This window comes from Oculina patagonica, chromosome 8 (assembly GCF_052425735.1).
Source record: "Oculina patagonica isolate OP01 chromosome 8, crgOcupat, whole genome shotgun sequence".
Lineage (NCBI taxonomy): Eukaryota > Metazoa > Cnidaria > Anthozoa > Scleractinia > Oculinidae > Oculina > Oculina patagonica.
In genome coordinates this window covers 5,029,294-5,044,895 of record NC_135765.1, presented here as the reverse complement: position 1 = coordinate 5,044,895, position 15,602 = coordinate 5,029,294, and the positions used below count along the sequence as shown (strand labels likewise).

At 37.6% G+C, this 15,602-nt stretch overlaps 1 protein-coding gene and 1 long non-coding RNA gene across 5 annotated transcripts in view; both read right to left on the bottom strand.

Moving 5' to 3' along the window:
* Nucleotides 1–15,602, bottom strand: part of LOC144663434 (uncharacterized) — a 40,807-nt gene that overhangs the window by 1,398 nt on the left and 23,807 nt on the right. For all 4 annotated transcript variants that reach the window (XM_078524384.1, XM_078524381.1, XM_078524383.1 and 1 more), the window contains one exon: nucleotides 15,436–15,588. In XM_078524384.1, the coding sequence (XP_078380510.1) occupies nucleotides 15,436–15,588 (153 nt within the window). The remainder of the gene's footprint in view (nucleotides 1–15,435; nucleotides 15,589–15,602) is intronic.
* Nucleotides 960–4,089, bottom strand: LOC144663076 (uncharacterized). The gene is made up of 3 exons (XR_013572575.1): nucleotides 3,881–4,089; nucleotides 2,088–2,135; nucleotides 960–1,018 (listed from the first exon to the last, which is right to left on the bottom strand). It is a non-coding gene; the product is annotated as an uncharacterized LOC144663076 (long non-coding RNA).

The following is a 15,602-nucleotide window of genomic DNA, read 5'->3' as shown; positions in this document are numbered from 1 at the left end:
TTCTACTGAAACAGAAGGCTTAACAACAAATAACTGATCTGTGAGACACACCCACAAAACAAAACAGCTGTGTTTAATGTTTTATTATTTAATGACTGAGTTTGGTTTTGGTGATGAAGTAAAAATTTGCCTATGAACAACATATATTTCATCAGTTATTATTGTATTGCAACATGTGATATTAATTTAGAGATTGATGAACTGTGTATCTCATTATCATGATTACTGTTCTTCACAGTGCGGGCACTGGGAATTAAATGTTTGGGTAGGTAAAGCCTGCTGTTGAGCCAAGTGGCTCATCAGGCTGGAGCGTAACCAGGTTTCTGAAGCATTATTAAGCGGCTAGGGGTATTTCTACTCCCCCTGGATGGGATGCTAGTCCATTGCAGGGTTAATCCCCCCCCCCCCCAGCAGTAAATAAGCCGGTACCCATTTATACACCTGGGTGAAGAGAAGAACTATGAGAGTAAAGTGTCTTGCCTAAGAACGCAACGTAGTGCCCGGGCCAGGTCTCGAACCCGGACCGCTCGATCCGGAGTCCAGCACAATAACCATTAGGTCACCACACCTCCCACAAATGTTTGGGTAGCCGGATGATTTTTATATTTTTTTATTTTAGCAATGCGCTCAAATTTTAAATGTTTGACTTTTTATAGCTGTATATTTCATTTTGTGTATATAAGTAATTTTAACCTTTTTAACCATTGTAATTTTTTTGTAAAAAACTATATTATTCAACCCTTGGGTTGCAATTTAGTTTTAATAAAGCATCTATCCATCTATCTATATTGTGTTGTCAGAGATCCCTTAAGAAATACGTACATGGTTGAACCTTATCTGGCTCTATTTCATTAACTTTAAAATTACACCTGACTTCATAAATTGTATATTTTCACACAGAGTACATGTACATAAGTATTAGTTGTACATGCAGTGAAGAAATAATATATTCTGATTGTTCATTTATCTCTCTCTGTGTCTGCAACTCTCTGTGGAAATTCTGCTACTCGTGTTAACCCTGAAAAAGGGAAAATAACAGATACCATTTTGTTGATGATCATTGACATCAAATGAATATTTATAATTTTAATTTAATTTATTCAGAACATTATACAGATACATAAAAAAGAGAGTTATTTTTCCAATTTTTGCATGGGCCAGGGAATGTGTTGGGGGATATGTTTAGAACCAAAATGTCCTTTCAGAGTGAGTGTGTCAGCAAAACCTTTTTTTACCTACTGAAGACACTAATAGTGCTACTAATAGTGCTATCAATAAGACCCGGCACATGGCGAGGCTTTGATGAATGTTTTGGGGTGTGAGACACCGGCTTAATTAAAGAGTTCCCTACAAAATGATGTGTCTTTTGAGAATCTTATATTTATCTCTGACAGGTGCTGTTGAAAGTACTGTGATTAAGTCCAGGAAAGCTTACATATTCTCCCTAAAACTTTTATCAGGGATGTAGCTAAGAAAACACTAAGCCGGCTCATCAACAAGCCCAGTTGGCTTTTCTGGCCTAAGCAGCTCTAAAATTTTACTAAGTCTTTGTGTTCACGTAAAATTTCAGCTGAGTTTAAGTTCTATTTCTACATTTGCCTGGTACCACAACAAGACAATTTATGTTAAGTTAGGGCTTGAGCTTATTAGCTATTAAGGTTTAAGGTATTAACAAAAAGAAATTCAAACACAACAGGTCAATTTGCACTTCTCCCACAAAATCATTACAAGTATTCCAGTATTTTGTCGGGTCAGGTAGCAGATCTTGTTGGGTCTTTGCCCTCATACCCCTCCTCCACGGTGGGGGAGGGGTGCATTGTATGAACAACGAAAACCTTTTTCTTGAACAATAAAAACATTTTATGTACATGTGCTGTTACATATAAATTGTGTATATTACATCCTCAATTGAAAGAGGATTTTAGGGAAATATACAATGTAAACTTACCAAGGGGTTAAAACGCATACCATTTTTCACACCCAAAAGTTTTACACTTGAAAAACAAGTTTCATGCACTAATGTGTCATGGAGCTTTTTTAATATCTAGATAAAGAAAGGTATAAGCTGACACTTATGTAATGATTACCTGCATCACCAATTTCACTAACTGCACCCCTTGACTGTTTTCCCTGCACTGAAAAAAAAAATTTATACATATCAAAAACCTTTAAAATTCTTAACTTGCATCCTGGCAAAAAGTATGGAAATCCTAACATAGCAAGTTTTAGAAAGACAACAGATTTACCAAAATAAATGATAACTTCAAACTGCATCTTACACCCTCCATAAATACTTCTCACTGAATTGACCTCAAAAAACTTGTTGTACATGTATTACATGTATTTACTTTTAATTATATCCTCGAGTCATCACAGACAGGCCCATTTTGAACTTATTTTTTTCACGATCAAAAAGAAAAAAAATTGGCAAAAATATTTGATTTAGTCACTGCTTTAAGTTGGAAAACTTTGAATGGCTTAAAGAATTGTACGAGTCATGTGCAACCTTCAAGAAAGCAATGCTCATAGCCACAGGGCTAAAAAAGTACCCTCTGATTGTCTGGGGCAAGTAGATTTTTCTGTCAAGCAATTAATTTTTCATGCCTGTTTGCCTAATAGGTTTAAAGACCCAGGCAAGTCGTCTACATGTAAATTATACAGTCACAAGTTTACTAAGAAACACAATCATGCATAGTCCTAGGCAAGCAAAATTTGAGAGCTGCTTGTTAACCACAGGGCAATCTGGAATTTATTTTTTTCCAAGCCCTTATCCTACATTATAACTTCAGGATCAGTTTGGTTGTTAATTGTTATACCGTAACTTAAGAAAATTTCATGATCTTTCGCATAACATTTTAGAATCTGTGCTATATTCTTTTATGTACCATATTTATTTGATTAAACGCCACGGCGTTTATTTAATTATTCGTGATTCGAGTGCGGCGTTTATTAGAGGGAAGCGTTTATACGAGGGCGGCGTTCATTTAAAATTCAATTTATTTCTTGTAAACAATAGTATGGTAACTGAACATTTTAATTAAAAAAAAAAAAAACAGAAACATGTTTTAGTTTATGCCTGAAAAGTCAATTTCAATTCCTTAAAACCTTGTTACAATCAAGAAAAATATTTTTTTTGGCCTGCTCAAGCTTGATTATTGCTGCATTTGCTTTCCGAGTCTGTTATTCGTATGAATGCCGCATCATTATGATGCGGCGTTTATTCGAGGGCGACGTTTATTAATATTTCTGTTCTAACATGCAGCGCTTATTCGAGGGAGGCGTTTAATCGATTAAATACGGTAAGTTAAAAAAAATATGAATAAACTAATCAATTTATTCTGAGAAAGGCTGTTATCAGATAAGAAATACAAAACTTTCACAAAACGTTTTCACTCATAACATTCATATGATAAAAATTAAAATAAGGAAAACTACGCAAAGTTCTCAGTGAAAAATAACAGAGCTCATCACTCATGGAGAAACTATATTTCGCTAAGACTCTCAGCTATCAATGTCCCCTGTATTGCATCTGACTCGACCACATTCTTACAAATTTTCATGTAAATTTTGTCCTCTACTTGTTTTGTACTCTTTCCAACGTTTAAAAGTGGTGTGTTCTTCCTACTTTGGTGATTTAACTACAGAATAAACAAATTAACGCGGATAGGAAAAACCAGAAGTAAGGTATGCTTTGAATACAAGCCAAAACGAATTTCAGTTCACTAAGTCTATGTCCTTGTTTGACATACCGGTACATGTACACGACTGAGAGCTAGAACCCAGCTTCGTTTTAAAATGATGTATTAGGTTGAATGCTGGTTAATCTAAATACCCAAAGACTTGTCTAATCTGTTAAAAAAAATAAACATCAATAGCTCACCTTGTTTTCGTAAAGGAATGTTGTCTTTGACCGTCTTTGCTTCAAACACGAAGAAGCTTGGAAGATTTCCATTTCGATCGGCCACAATCTTTACTCCTCTACTAACTATGGTTGTCATCGCGGGTGAAACGAGGAATATATCCAGAAATAATGTATCTGTAATAAACTGTCTTTAAAACTGAGTCCTTCGTGTGCTTTTCAATCGCGGAGTCTTCATGCTTAGTAGTAAACTCATGCGTACGCTTGGTAAATCGGCGTGCTGTGAGACTGTTTCCTGACTTTTCACACAGCGGACTTCCTCAAGTTAGTCTCCCCTTCATGTAATTCTAACATTGTCAACAAGAGCTAAGAATGATTTTTTCCCCTCGCGTTTAAAACTTCCTACTATATAAGCTTAGCTGAGTAGAAATCGTTTTTAAAAAAACTTTTTTGCTAAGGCCTTGTTAGTAATGATTTTTCCCGCCAAAAGACGCGGGTTGCCACCGGAGCCTAGCTCGTTCCCAGGCCTAATCCGTGCGTACGGACGGACGTACGTACGCGACAACCAAAATTTCCCGGTTCGATAGGATACCATTTGCCCTGTCTGTTCCCTTGTACCCGCATGTTACCTATGGAGCTACGCTACGCGCCTTCGGCGCGTGGGAGCTCCGCTATAAAAGTAATCGAGCAGTGCACCTGTTCCTTGGATACAGTTTTATTAACCATCACAGAAACAAAAGTAGGACATCATAGAATGGTTCTTAGACGAAAATTATTTCGGCGCTGATATATATAGGAAGTTTCTAATCACTTTCCAACGGGTTACCATCGTGGCACGTTCAAATTTAAAAATATAACGTAATATAAGTACTCTAACAACCTTTGCACATTTCATCGATTACAATGGTAACGCGTAAATTAATTGTTGCAGATCACAGTTATGTGGAAACAGCATTAATAAATGCACAAGTGTTACTTTTTACTCAGGCCTCAGTCGGTTTTAAGTTTGTGAACATTAGGTAGTATGGAAAACATTGTTATTTTTCGCTAGAATCACAATTTTCTGATTAAGTGTCGGGTATTGGCCTATAATGATCTACCCTTGGCCGTACCGACGAGCCCAAGAAAACAAAAAAGTCTTAACAACATTAACAAGTGTATATCCGGCACATGTATATCCATTTGCGATATAACGATACTCGATCAATTTGGAAACTTGCGACAGCTTTTAGTGCATGCGTATGCATATGCTTTTAGTGCATGCATATGCATATGCTTTTATAGCACAACTAAGGTAAAGCGCGCGCTCTGATTGGTTAATTTACCGTCTACTATTTGCCCATGGGTGTACGCTGATGTATGTCTTCAACCTGAGCGCAAGGTGTGATCTGATGCGACATGGCACAAGAAAGTGCTGCTACTTCACGAGTTTCTACATATTTTCTCAATTTTCCTGTGAATTTGAAAAGCTAAACATAAGAACATCCATCTCTCCATAATGCTGAAAGACTTTTAGGCATAAGGCACGCCTAAAATCAAAAATTCAAAAAGTTTGTTTGTTTTTTCTTTTAGGTTTTCGTCAGCGTTTACGCGAGCACTACACGCATTTGTTTAAATAAGCGCGCGCACTTTTACTTCAAAAAAAAAAACTGTAATAAATCGCCTAAGAGTTGTGCTATAAAACAAATGGTAAACGCCATAGCGTACACTATTGAGTTATGAATGTACTTGGAAGGCTTGCTAAGCGCTCAAGAAGCTAGAGTCGCACTCGGCTATCGCCTCGTGTGACTCTTACGCTTCTTTCGTGCTTAGCAACCTCCCGCATACATGCATAACTCAATAGTGTACGCTATGGCGTTTGCCATTTGTTAATCATCCATCAGCGATTGCTGATCATACCAAAACCACCGGTCATAACATCAAATGAGATCATTTTGACATTCTAGCGTCTGGCAAAACTGACCTCCACTGCTAAAATAAGGAGACTTTGTTCATTCAAGAACTGCAACCATCATTTAATGTCAACGTCAACACTGAGACGTTGTTGCTTTATTAACTGAAACGTAAATATTAAGTTTCTACAATTTTGATTAATATTCCCAGTCTTGGTTCCAGACCTCCTTTATAACAATATATAAAAAGTTGTTAAAAATTTGAAAGTGTAGGTTGCTTAGCAGACGAAACGTCAAGTTAGTAAAATGCGTTTTTTCACCATGTTTATCATCGCTGTTTGCCTTATATTTTTAATCAAGCTAAGATGGCCTAACAACAAGAGTTTATATTATTAAGTAAAATTTTTCTGTAAATGTAAATGCAAATAATTTACCTTACTTTTTTTTCAAAACCATATGCTTCTTTTACTCAGGGACTAATCTATAACTTACCACCGTCAGTTGTCATGTCACAGTGGACTTTTAAAGGGTTTCCGCCCTCCTTGGGATCGATCCAGTACTTTCCGTCTCCTTTGGAGTACCCAGAGTCCCGGATGTGCTTACAAGAATGACCAGGACGATAGGAATACCAACCTAGGGGTAAGACTATAAACAGAAAAAAGTTTTTTTTTTCATCGTACACTATTGCAAAATTATAACTTTATTATAACTTTTCCGTAAATGTGATTGTTGTCCTGTTGAAAGTCATTTGAATAAACATAATGAGGCCCCATGGGCATTTATTAGTGAGCAGGTTAGTAGTATATAAGTTAAACGACGCTCATCGATATCACTTGCCGGGGAAACAAGCAAACGACGGCTTTCAGGGATCCAAGGTTTGATACCTAATTAGCTTGCTCATTCTCATTCTCGGTTTAATTCAGGTCGGAGTTGCTTCCCATGAGTCATTAATAACACCATCTTGGGCAGAATGTTACGCTATTTGAACATATTTAACAAGATATTATTAGATTCGTGAGGTTTTTGAGACTAGTCGAAGTACCTGTTGCTGTTTATTTGATTGTTTAAAAGCGAGGAGTTGTTTCTTTTACCCAGGGAATAATCAATCACTTACCACCGTCAGTTGTCATGTCACAGTAGACTTTTAAAGGGTTTCCGTTCCTCTCGAGGTCCAACCAGTAGTTACCGCTGACCGTTTGTCCTCCTTCGCTTGCCTTGATCTCTCTGCACGAATCAGCAGGCAGCTCGGGAATGGAACCGAGGGGCACTAGAATTGAATGAAACAAAATAATTTTATTTTGTCGTATGTCACAGAGCCCCGCGCGTTATTTCCTTGGCGAACCAGATGAAAATAGAGTGCCGCACGCTTTGGTCTGAAAGGGCTGGAAAAAGTCGCTCGGCCCTTCTAAGAAAATGTACGGCCCGCGACTGCCACAAGATAGAATTTAAAACCATCCGATTCTACATTATTGAATTCAAAATGAGCAATATTTTAGATCAACCGAGGAAGGAAACGAACTGGGATCATGTACGAGAAATTTGGAGAGAAGTTTCCTTGGAAACAAGCTAAAACTCGAGAACTTGTTGTATTTTTGGAAATTTAATTAACAGAAGTTAAAGTTTAACTTCCCCCTCTGCTGTCCACTTATTTCATCTTATTTTATCTTAAGCTAGTTTTGTTTACCTCGGTTTGGAGACTTCGTCATGTAATATCTGTCGTTGTCCTTGACAAAGTCCTCTGGTCTGGCCTCCTTAGTTCTGTTGTTCAACTCGCATACGTCTTTGAAAAAGATGTAGTTATAACTTTGACACCTGGCGTCAGAGTTACATGCCCCTCTGCAGTCCATCGAAAGTGGCCGAGCCTTGAACGTTTTAAAGGTGTGACCCTTTAGCATCATTTGATAGATGGAGTAAGTGTCAATTCCGCATTGCTGGCTGGAGATGTTGCGAAACATTACAGACACCATAAACAGTATGGCGATAACGAAAATATGTTGGCGAGTCATTTTTGCTATATCGGCACAGGCATCTCCTGCGAAATTAAAATTGTATTTACGGATATACAATATAATCTGTTTGCGGGGATAAGAAACAAGCTTGTAGGACCGCTGTGTTGTTCGAAAAAAAAAAATCAGTTTAAATTAACACAAATTTGTCAAGAACTCTCATTTGCAGCAAGTCTGACCATTTGTTTTTTTTACAAAGCGTAGCCTAAGATTGCAGAGATCGAGCTGAGCTCGGGACTACCGACAATAAATCCTGTTGGTGGCAAAATGAAGTGTATGATTTCGAGACCGCTGTTTCCTTGAAATAAGGCTTGTGCCTCTATTCAGATTGAATCCTCATTTCAGAAAAAATAATCTTCGCTTATTTTTAAAGATCTCTTAAATATTAAGTGCTGCTGCTCCGTGAATCATTTTGTAACTGTACGGCGTTACGCAAATTGCTGCGGCCTTAAACGAAATTTATCTTAAAAGACTTAAATACATAACTTACTGTTTATTGTTTACTTACTGTTACTGTTTTCTAGTTTGTTTTAATAGCGTCATACGTCCTAACAACGTTAAAAGTGGATCTTATTCCGGCTTAAATTTGGTTGCTTTTGTGTTTTGTTTTGCTAAAAAATGTTCAGCGCGCTTGTTACTAAGAACGGACCAGTATGGGTAGAGGAGAAAATCTTCTACTAATGTTTAAGATATACTGAAGATTCGCATCTACGCATATTATGCAAAGAGAGAGAAAAGGTATATGAGAGAACTTTTTTAAACCTGTAGAATACCAGTTTGTTTAAATATTTACCTACTTCAAGACTGTTGCTAAAGTAGCAAATGACACTGATAATACATGACTTGTTGTTTACTGAAATATTCTGCAAGTTAAGCAGCAATGCAAGCTAGAGTAAAAATTTTCCACTATGTGGTTCTAGTTTTAAGTTTTTGTAGAGCATATATATAAATTGTTGTAGATTAAAAGTAAACAAATTTAAGGATTAAAGGTGCAAAAAACAATTAGGTTTAACAAACCTGGATACAATAAGCTGTTGAGTGACTTTTTAGCGCAGTTTCCACCCGGATGAGAATAAATTCTTTCTTCAGATCAACATCCAAAATTTTACCTCTTGGGCTTATATGCATTACATCACTGCTGGACACCTTCAGATTCTGTTATATTTTGTGTTTCAAACAATGGCCTATTGGTCATACAATTGCGTGGTTTTTTGGGGTAATCTTCACAGGTCGAGCGACATTCATGCAAAAATAAACTAATTTATCGGGGCATGCATACTGAAGCCGATCTCCTCAAACCCTAGAATTTGGTGCTTTCTCGTTGCTATACGGTATAATTTTAATATTATTGTTGTTTTGAAAATGTGTATAGCACCTGCGCAGAACCATTGCACTGGTAATGAAATTTTTTTGCTACGCAACAAGATGTCTCTAGCAACCTGTCGAAACATTTTTTTCAATGCTTTGCTATATTAATTAAGGTATATTCTGTTGTTCATTTGAAACGCTTAGTTCTGTATGTTGCGTGTCTGTAGCTTTCATCGTGTTTTCGTTTTAGCTGACTCGTAGGAGTCAAGCCGTGACTATAATTTAATATTTATAAACATCCCTGAACCACTTTTCAGGTGGTGATCACGCCATTTAAGCGAACATGTGTAAACAGTCTAAAGAAACTTTTAAAGGAGCATCAACGAAGAGGGCGTCTCACTTTTAAAAGAGGGTAGTGATCGCAACTTAAACGATGACTCGACTTTGCATGATGCAATGTGTCTATTAGTCAATTTAATACACGAAAATAATTGTGCTGGGAGCTTTTTCAGCTAATTATCTGTTGGAGTCTGGTGCATTATCATCTTGGTTATAAGTACGTGAATAAGTTCTGTATCATGAATGTTTTTGCGATGAGCGATAACTTTCCGCGAAATTTAATAAAGAAATTAAAGACACCAACATCATAAACACAAACAAAATGCTGACGTTGCTTAAAATGGTCTATACGATCAAAACAAAATCAAAAACTAGAATCTACATCATATAAGCTAGCGCTTTCAGAATATATGCAGTTTATTGGGGTTAGCATTGATGGTTTGCACACAGTTTCACTTGGAACGCAAACGCCAATTTTCCTTCCGTGGTACCTTAGTATCGGTTAATTCTGACAAATCTGAGTTTACTTTTACTTTTTATATGCATTTGCGGTATTGTATACACCGAATGCAAATATGGCGGAGCATTCTGTCGGTGCCTGGGACGAGCTGCATGAAAGCGAGGCTAGTTAGGCTTCAGTGTTTTGTTTTGACAATGCTTTCCTTCAAAAGTCTTGCTTATTCGTCGATCTGGCGTGTTTCTTTTTGCTGTGACTACGAGTTTCTGTGTTTCTGAATGCCACGAGAAGTAATAGAAGTGTTCACTGTTTGCCTCTAGGGGAAAAAGTGGATCTATGTAATTCGTTGAGATGAAAGAAAGGAGTTCATGATCGACGCGGAAACTATTGAGGTTTGTTCGCTACATTTCAGGTTAGAAGATCTTAGAAAAATCGTTTAAATGAAGAGCTTATGTGGTGTCTAGTGGTGTTCCAGCACGAGTTGCGTGGCCATTACCTTTCCCAAGGTAAAAAAAAGCTCCACTTCAAAGACATCCTCTGTTTCAAAAGAAGTCGTTCATGTCCGGCTTTGCCCGTGTCCGATCCATCCTCACGGAATCGCACGAAACAAATTAATAGTAACCCCTATAACTAGCCCCCATAGTTAAAGCTAGTAAACAGCATTGAGCCAAATAAGAACGACTTGGAGCTAAATGTGATCGCTTACACGTTTTCTAAAATCTTCTAATCTGAAATGTAATGAACGAACTTTATAAAAAGTTCCTTCGGCGATCACGAACTCCTTTCCGTCGTCTAATTTCCCCTCAGATGTGAAAGGGAAAACTGGCAAAAAAAACTTTCTCTGCTGTGGAACATTCTTTTCCCTTCAGGTAGCATTAATGAACCCAAAAACTCGTAGGAAGGTCGAAACTTAAAAGGCCAGATCGACCACGAAGCAAGACTTGGTAGGAAACCATTGTCAAAGCAAAACATTGAGGCCTAACTAGCCTCGCTTTCATGCGACTCGTCCCAGGCACCGACTAAGTGGTCCACCATATTTGCATTCGGTGTATCTCACTTAGCAGTGTCCAACTCATTAACAAAAATGAGTGTCGAGTATCATCCGATGATTTCTAAAGAACTTTTGAGTGATTCCGATATTTTCGGGACTTGACGTATTACCTTGAGACAACCTTACGACTGTTAGCAACAGTTTTTAAGGATCCATCTCCAAACCATCTTCCTTAAAAAAAAAGCTTATTCTCTAGGAATAGGCCATTTCCGAGTTATCCTTTTGCCTCTGTTTCAAATCGAAAATAGTTTCACCTTCTAGTCCATTTTCATGCAAACTGCAAACTCATTTTCATTTAAGAGCAAGTTTGCAGAAAAATTAAACAACATGCTGCAAGGCAGTTCGCTCATCTTCTGCAAATAGGTAGTCCTTATTAAAACTAAAAACAATATGTTGTTGTTGTTGTTTTTTAATTTTATTTTTCTGAGAAAAACGAAATTTTCGATTTGACGTCTAGACTCGATTCAGAGGGTACAAATTGGGTTGAAAATCGACCATTTTCATTCAATTCACATGTCAAAACGATCAAGCGCAGAAAAAAAAATACAACCGGTTTGTTGCATGACTCTTCCTTGTCCAAAGAAGCATAGTTTCAAGAGTTTTGGTTTAATCTAATTATTTAACGGTAAACAAAACCAGACTATTCTCACGCGCCATGAAAGTCGGTTGGTCAAAAAAATCGTCATTTTCACTATGTGCCATATCTCAGAATTCCTTGAGATAAAGGTTTTTTAAGTGTAGAAGGATGATACTTTCAAAGTATGCAAAGTTTGGTTTGGGCAAATGATTAAGCACTTGTCAAAAAATTATTCAAAATCGAACAAAAACGGCATAAAATCACGCCAGTCTTTGAATGCGTGACCAAAAGTATTACCATCGTATTTGTTCTTTAAATCAATTTAATCGCAATGCTTGCAATACTAAGGCATAAATCAAAATAAATATGTTCACCTTTGCTTGATTATGATCTCCTGACCGTTGAAATACGTTTCATTTCCTGTCATTTCTTCAATGGCTTCCCGTTCAGTTCGCGTGCCGCTTGTCGAATCCGTCTTGCGACTGGTGAATTTGAAGCAACCACTGATACGTTTTATCCAAATATGTATCGTCATGATTAATGGGTGCTACTTGTGTTACTTGATTAAGCCATATTCCAGGTAATAGCCGGCAAAGCGACTACCTTCATGCAGAAGATGAGCGATATCCCGGTGTTAGCCTTGCCACAAAAGACCATTTTTATTTGATTTTTCTAGAAACTTTCTCTTAAATGGTTTCGCACGTAGGCTCGTTTTGAAAAAGAGGCAAAGGGTAACTCGGAAATGGCCTATTTAACTGGCCTGAATTTCAGCCGTCTGTGGTCGCTTACTCCCGAGAGAGACGAGTGGCGAGTTGGAGCAACCTTATTGCCCGTACTCTAGCATCTAGGGCTTGCCGTGAATTAAATGCATGCACGGATGCTACTTATCATTAACAAGAACTAATAAGTGCAGGATGCGTTTTCGCCTGTTTATGAAGCCGTAGCAACCCCTTTTTTAGCAAACCGATTAATGAGACAACTAATATGTGGTAACCAGAAACTAGTTTAGAAGGATGATAAACAAAAAATGACTTTAAGCTCTACTGTACTGCAAAGAAGGTCAGACATTTTCACCGAGGGAACAGTGGTAGACTCATTCTGATCAAAGTTAAACCAAACGACTGATAATATATATTCGGACATCTAAACTTCTTGATCACCTTAGCTATGTACATTTCACTTGCCGATAATACGTCATGACCTTCATTACACTATCTTCTAATGGTAGTCGGGCATAGTAAGACAACTGCCTTATTAAAACGATTTTAAAATTTTATTGTATGAGAAAGATTATTAATATTACATTAGAAATAAATTATAACGTTATAACATTTTTATTATTCTTTTTTTAGTAGTTTCGTAGTTAATGTAATTAATGAAGTTAAGGTCGCGCAGGACCCTTGCTCATTAATATATTCATTAACCAAATTTCTTGTTGGAGTGCTATCTTGTAAAGCTTTAATTCACTACATTTTGAATATCGATTCCTCTAAAATTTAAGAAGGATACTCAGGGATGATGGAATTACATCATGATTGTCCTTTTACGGAGAGATCACCGTTGTCTGTGATGTTACAAGCCCTTAAAAGTTTAACTGAAGATAATGCGATTTTGTGTCCAAGTTTTCAGCTAGCACAGCGCAGCAAATTAAATGATTATATAGCCTAGTGATAAATCGTAACTTCTTTTGTGCTCCCACTAGAACGAAATTTTCGATTTCAAAAACTGCTACAAGTTAATGGCTTCTAAGAGAGTAAAAATGTGAAATCTTAACTTTGAAACATGCTATCTTCATTTTGAGAAGGAAATTTAAAAATTCGCTCTAGCCAGAGCACAATAGAGTACACCAAGTTTATGTTCCTCGCGAATCAACTCTTGAAATTCTATATCGGCGGAGAAAACTTGGACACAAAATTAAAGGTTTTGAGGCTTCCGAAGACCTTCCGAGTCAATGTTTACAACAACGTGTGATATAGTCAAAGCTGTGAATCTAATTATGATAATTTTCCTATGTTCCAGCGCACGTGGCACAAAGCTGAGAACAATTACTAGTAATTACTTGTACAAAAGAGTTTAAGAACAAAAGTTCTCATGAATATTTCGTTTGTTGTCGGCTTCAGTCGTCCGGCAGTTCGTGCATACTCTTTAAATAAATACATACTAATGATTGCAAGGGTCCTGCGCGACCTTAATCTGTAGTTAATGCATTTGACACGACTCTCAGGAAGACCATTGTTTTATCATTAGGATATCGTGCATAAGTGACGATTAATGATGATGATGATGATGATGATAATAGTATTCGGTCACAAACATCATAACCGTATTGCGGTTTCGAGAAGTCAAACCTACAGGTGTCAAAACCATGTCTTTCTCTGACAGCCACTGTAGGGCTGTTGTTGTTATGGTAGCATTATAACACCATAAAGTTTAGTAAAATTGTATTTTACTGATTTTTCAAAAAATAACTCCTCATCTTAATTTATCATCAGCCTCACGTGTCAAACGTTGGCGGAAATATTGCGGTTGATTCCGCGCCGTCCGAACCAATCGGACTGTTTTATTTTTTCTCTGAATTTCATTTGTAGAAATTTCATGACCCAGTCCATAACTATCAGCACGTAGTTTCAATTCGCTAAGAATTTTAGAGCATCTAGCTTTGTGCTGATTGACGAAACGTAAAATATGTGTTTTCCAATAAATATGTCCGCCCTCGCTTTCTCAAAGTCTATAAGAGATCCTTCTGGTGTTTTTTTACTGTACAGAATAGTTGAAGACGATTTAATTCTCAATGTCTAGATCTCCTAGTACAGACTTCAGGGTTTCGTATTCGGCACGGATTGAACTGCGTAAGTAGAGGCATTTTTGTTGGAAATCTGACTTGCACCCGTCGAAGAAGATGAACTTGCAACGGTGATCTGGGCACGTGAACCCGATAGATGGTTTTTAACTAAACGTTTATAAAACACTAAAAAATGACATGAGTCAATTACACATTATGGAAGTCTCGACTAGACGTTGAAAAATGTAGTTTTACCAAAAACGTTATGAAATTGTAAAACGCAGCAGCCTAATTAGCTTATTACGGTCTACAGCACTTTGTTTTTAAGATTGATTTTCACTATACATTTACTAGCGGGGTTGCATAACTCTGCAGTGCAATTGTTAAGTCCCAAGAATTTCTTAACGAACAAAAACTTTCCAGAAATCACCAGCAGACACTCCAACATACCAATCATCACATTCCAATCTTGCGCCATTTTCCATCAAATACCAATGATACAAACTTGCCACAAAAATTGTGTGATCGAATAATCGGTTTTGATCATTATGATATGGCAGCCCCCATTTACCAACTTCAAACACGGTGTTCTGTCCGTCCCAATTTTCGGTTCCCCACTTGTGGCAAATTGCAGCTAGTCCCGAATCGTCATCATCCATTCTCACAAATGACCCACAGGCGTCGGGCTGGACATCCGTCTGACCGCTGAAGTACTGGACTACAGCTTCACCAGTGCTGTTAGTGACCGTGGTCACGTGGAACGTACGCCCTTGTTGTTTACTGCAGTGGAATCTCAGTTGAGTGAAAAGCAAGTGCGTTCTCAGCTCATTCATGGCGCTCTTCGTAAGAAACGTCTTGTTGTTGTGATAGCTGCTTATTCCACGGTATGATGTCTCAGTTGACACCCGTGTAGGCTGCGATGAACTGTCAATCACAAGGTTGGAGACAACAAGCCAACCTCCTGAAATCAGGCAAGGATCAGCGGTTATTTGAAAAAAAAAGGGCTTCAGGGAATATAATGAGCTAGGGCGAAATAGACAATTATCAACCTAAAAATAATGTAATAAAATAATTATTAGGTGAGCTTCCTGTGAAATCAGAATCAAATCCGCGGATCTGTTTTAAAATGTCGCTTCTTTTACGCAGGAATTGCTTATAGCTTACCACTGTCAGTTGTCATGTCACAGGAGACTTTTAAAGGATTTCCATTCTCCTCGGGGTCGATCCAGTACTCCCCGTCGCCCTTGGAGTACCCAGAGTCCCGGATGTGTTTACAAGAATGACCAGGACGATAAGAATACCAACCTATCGGTAAGGCTATAAAGAGAAAT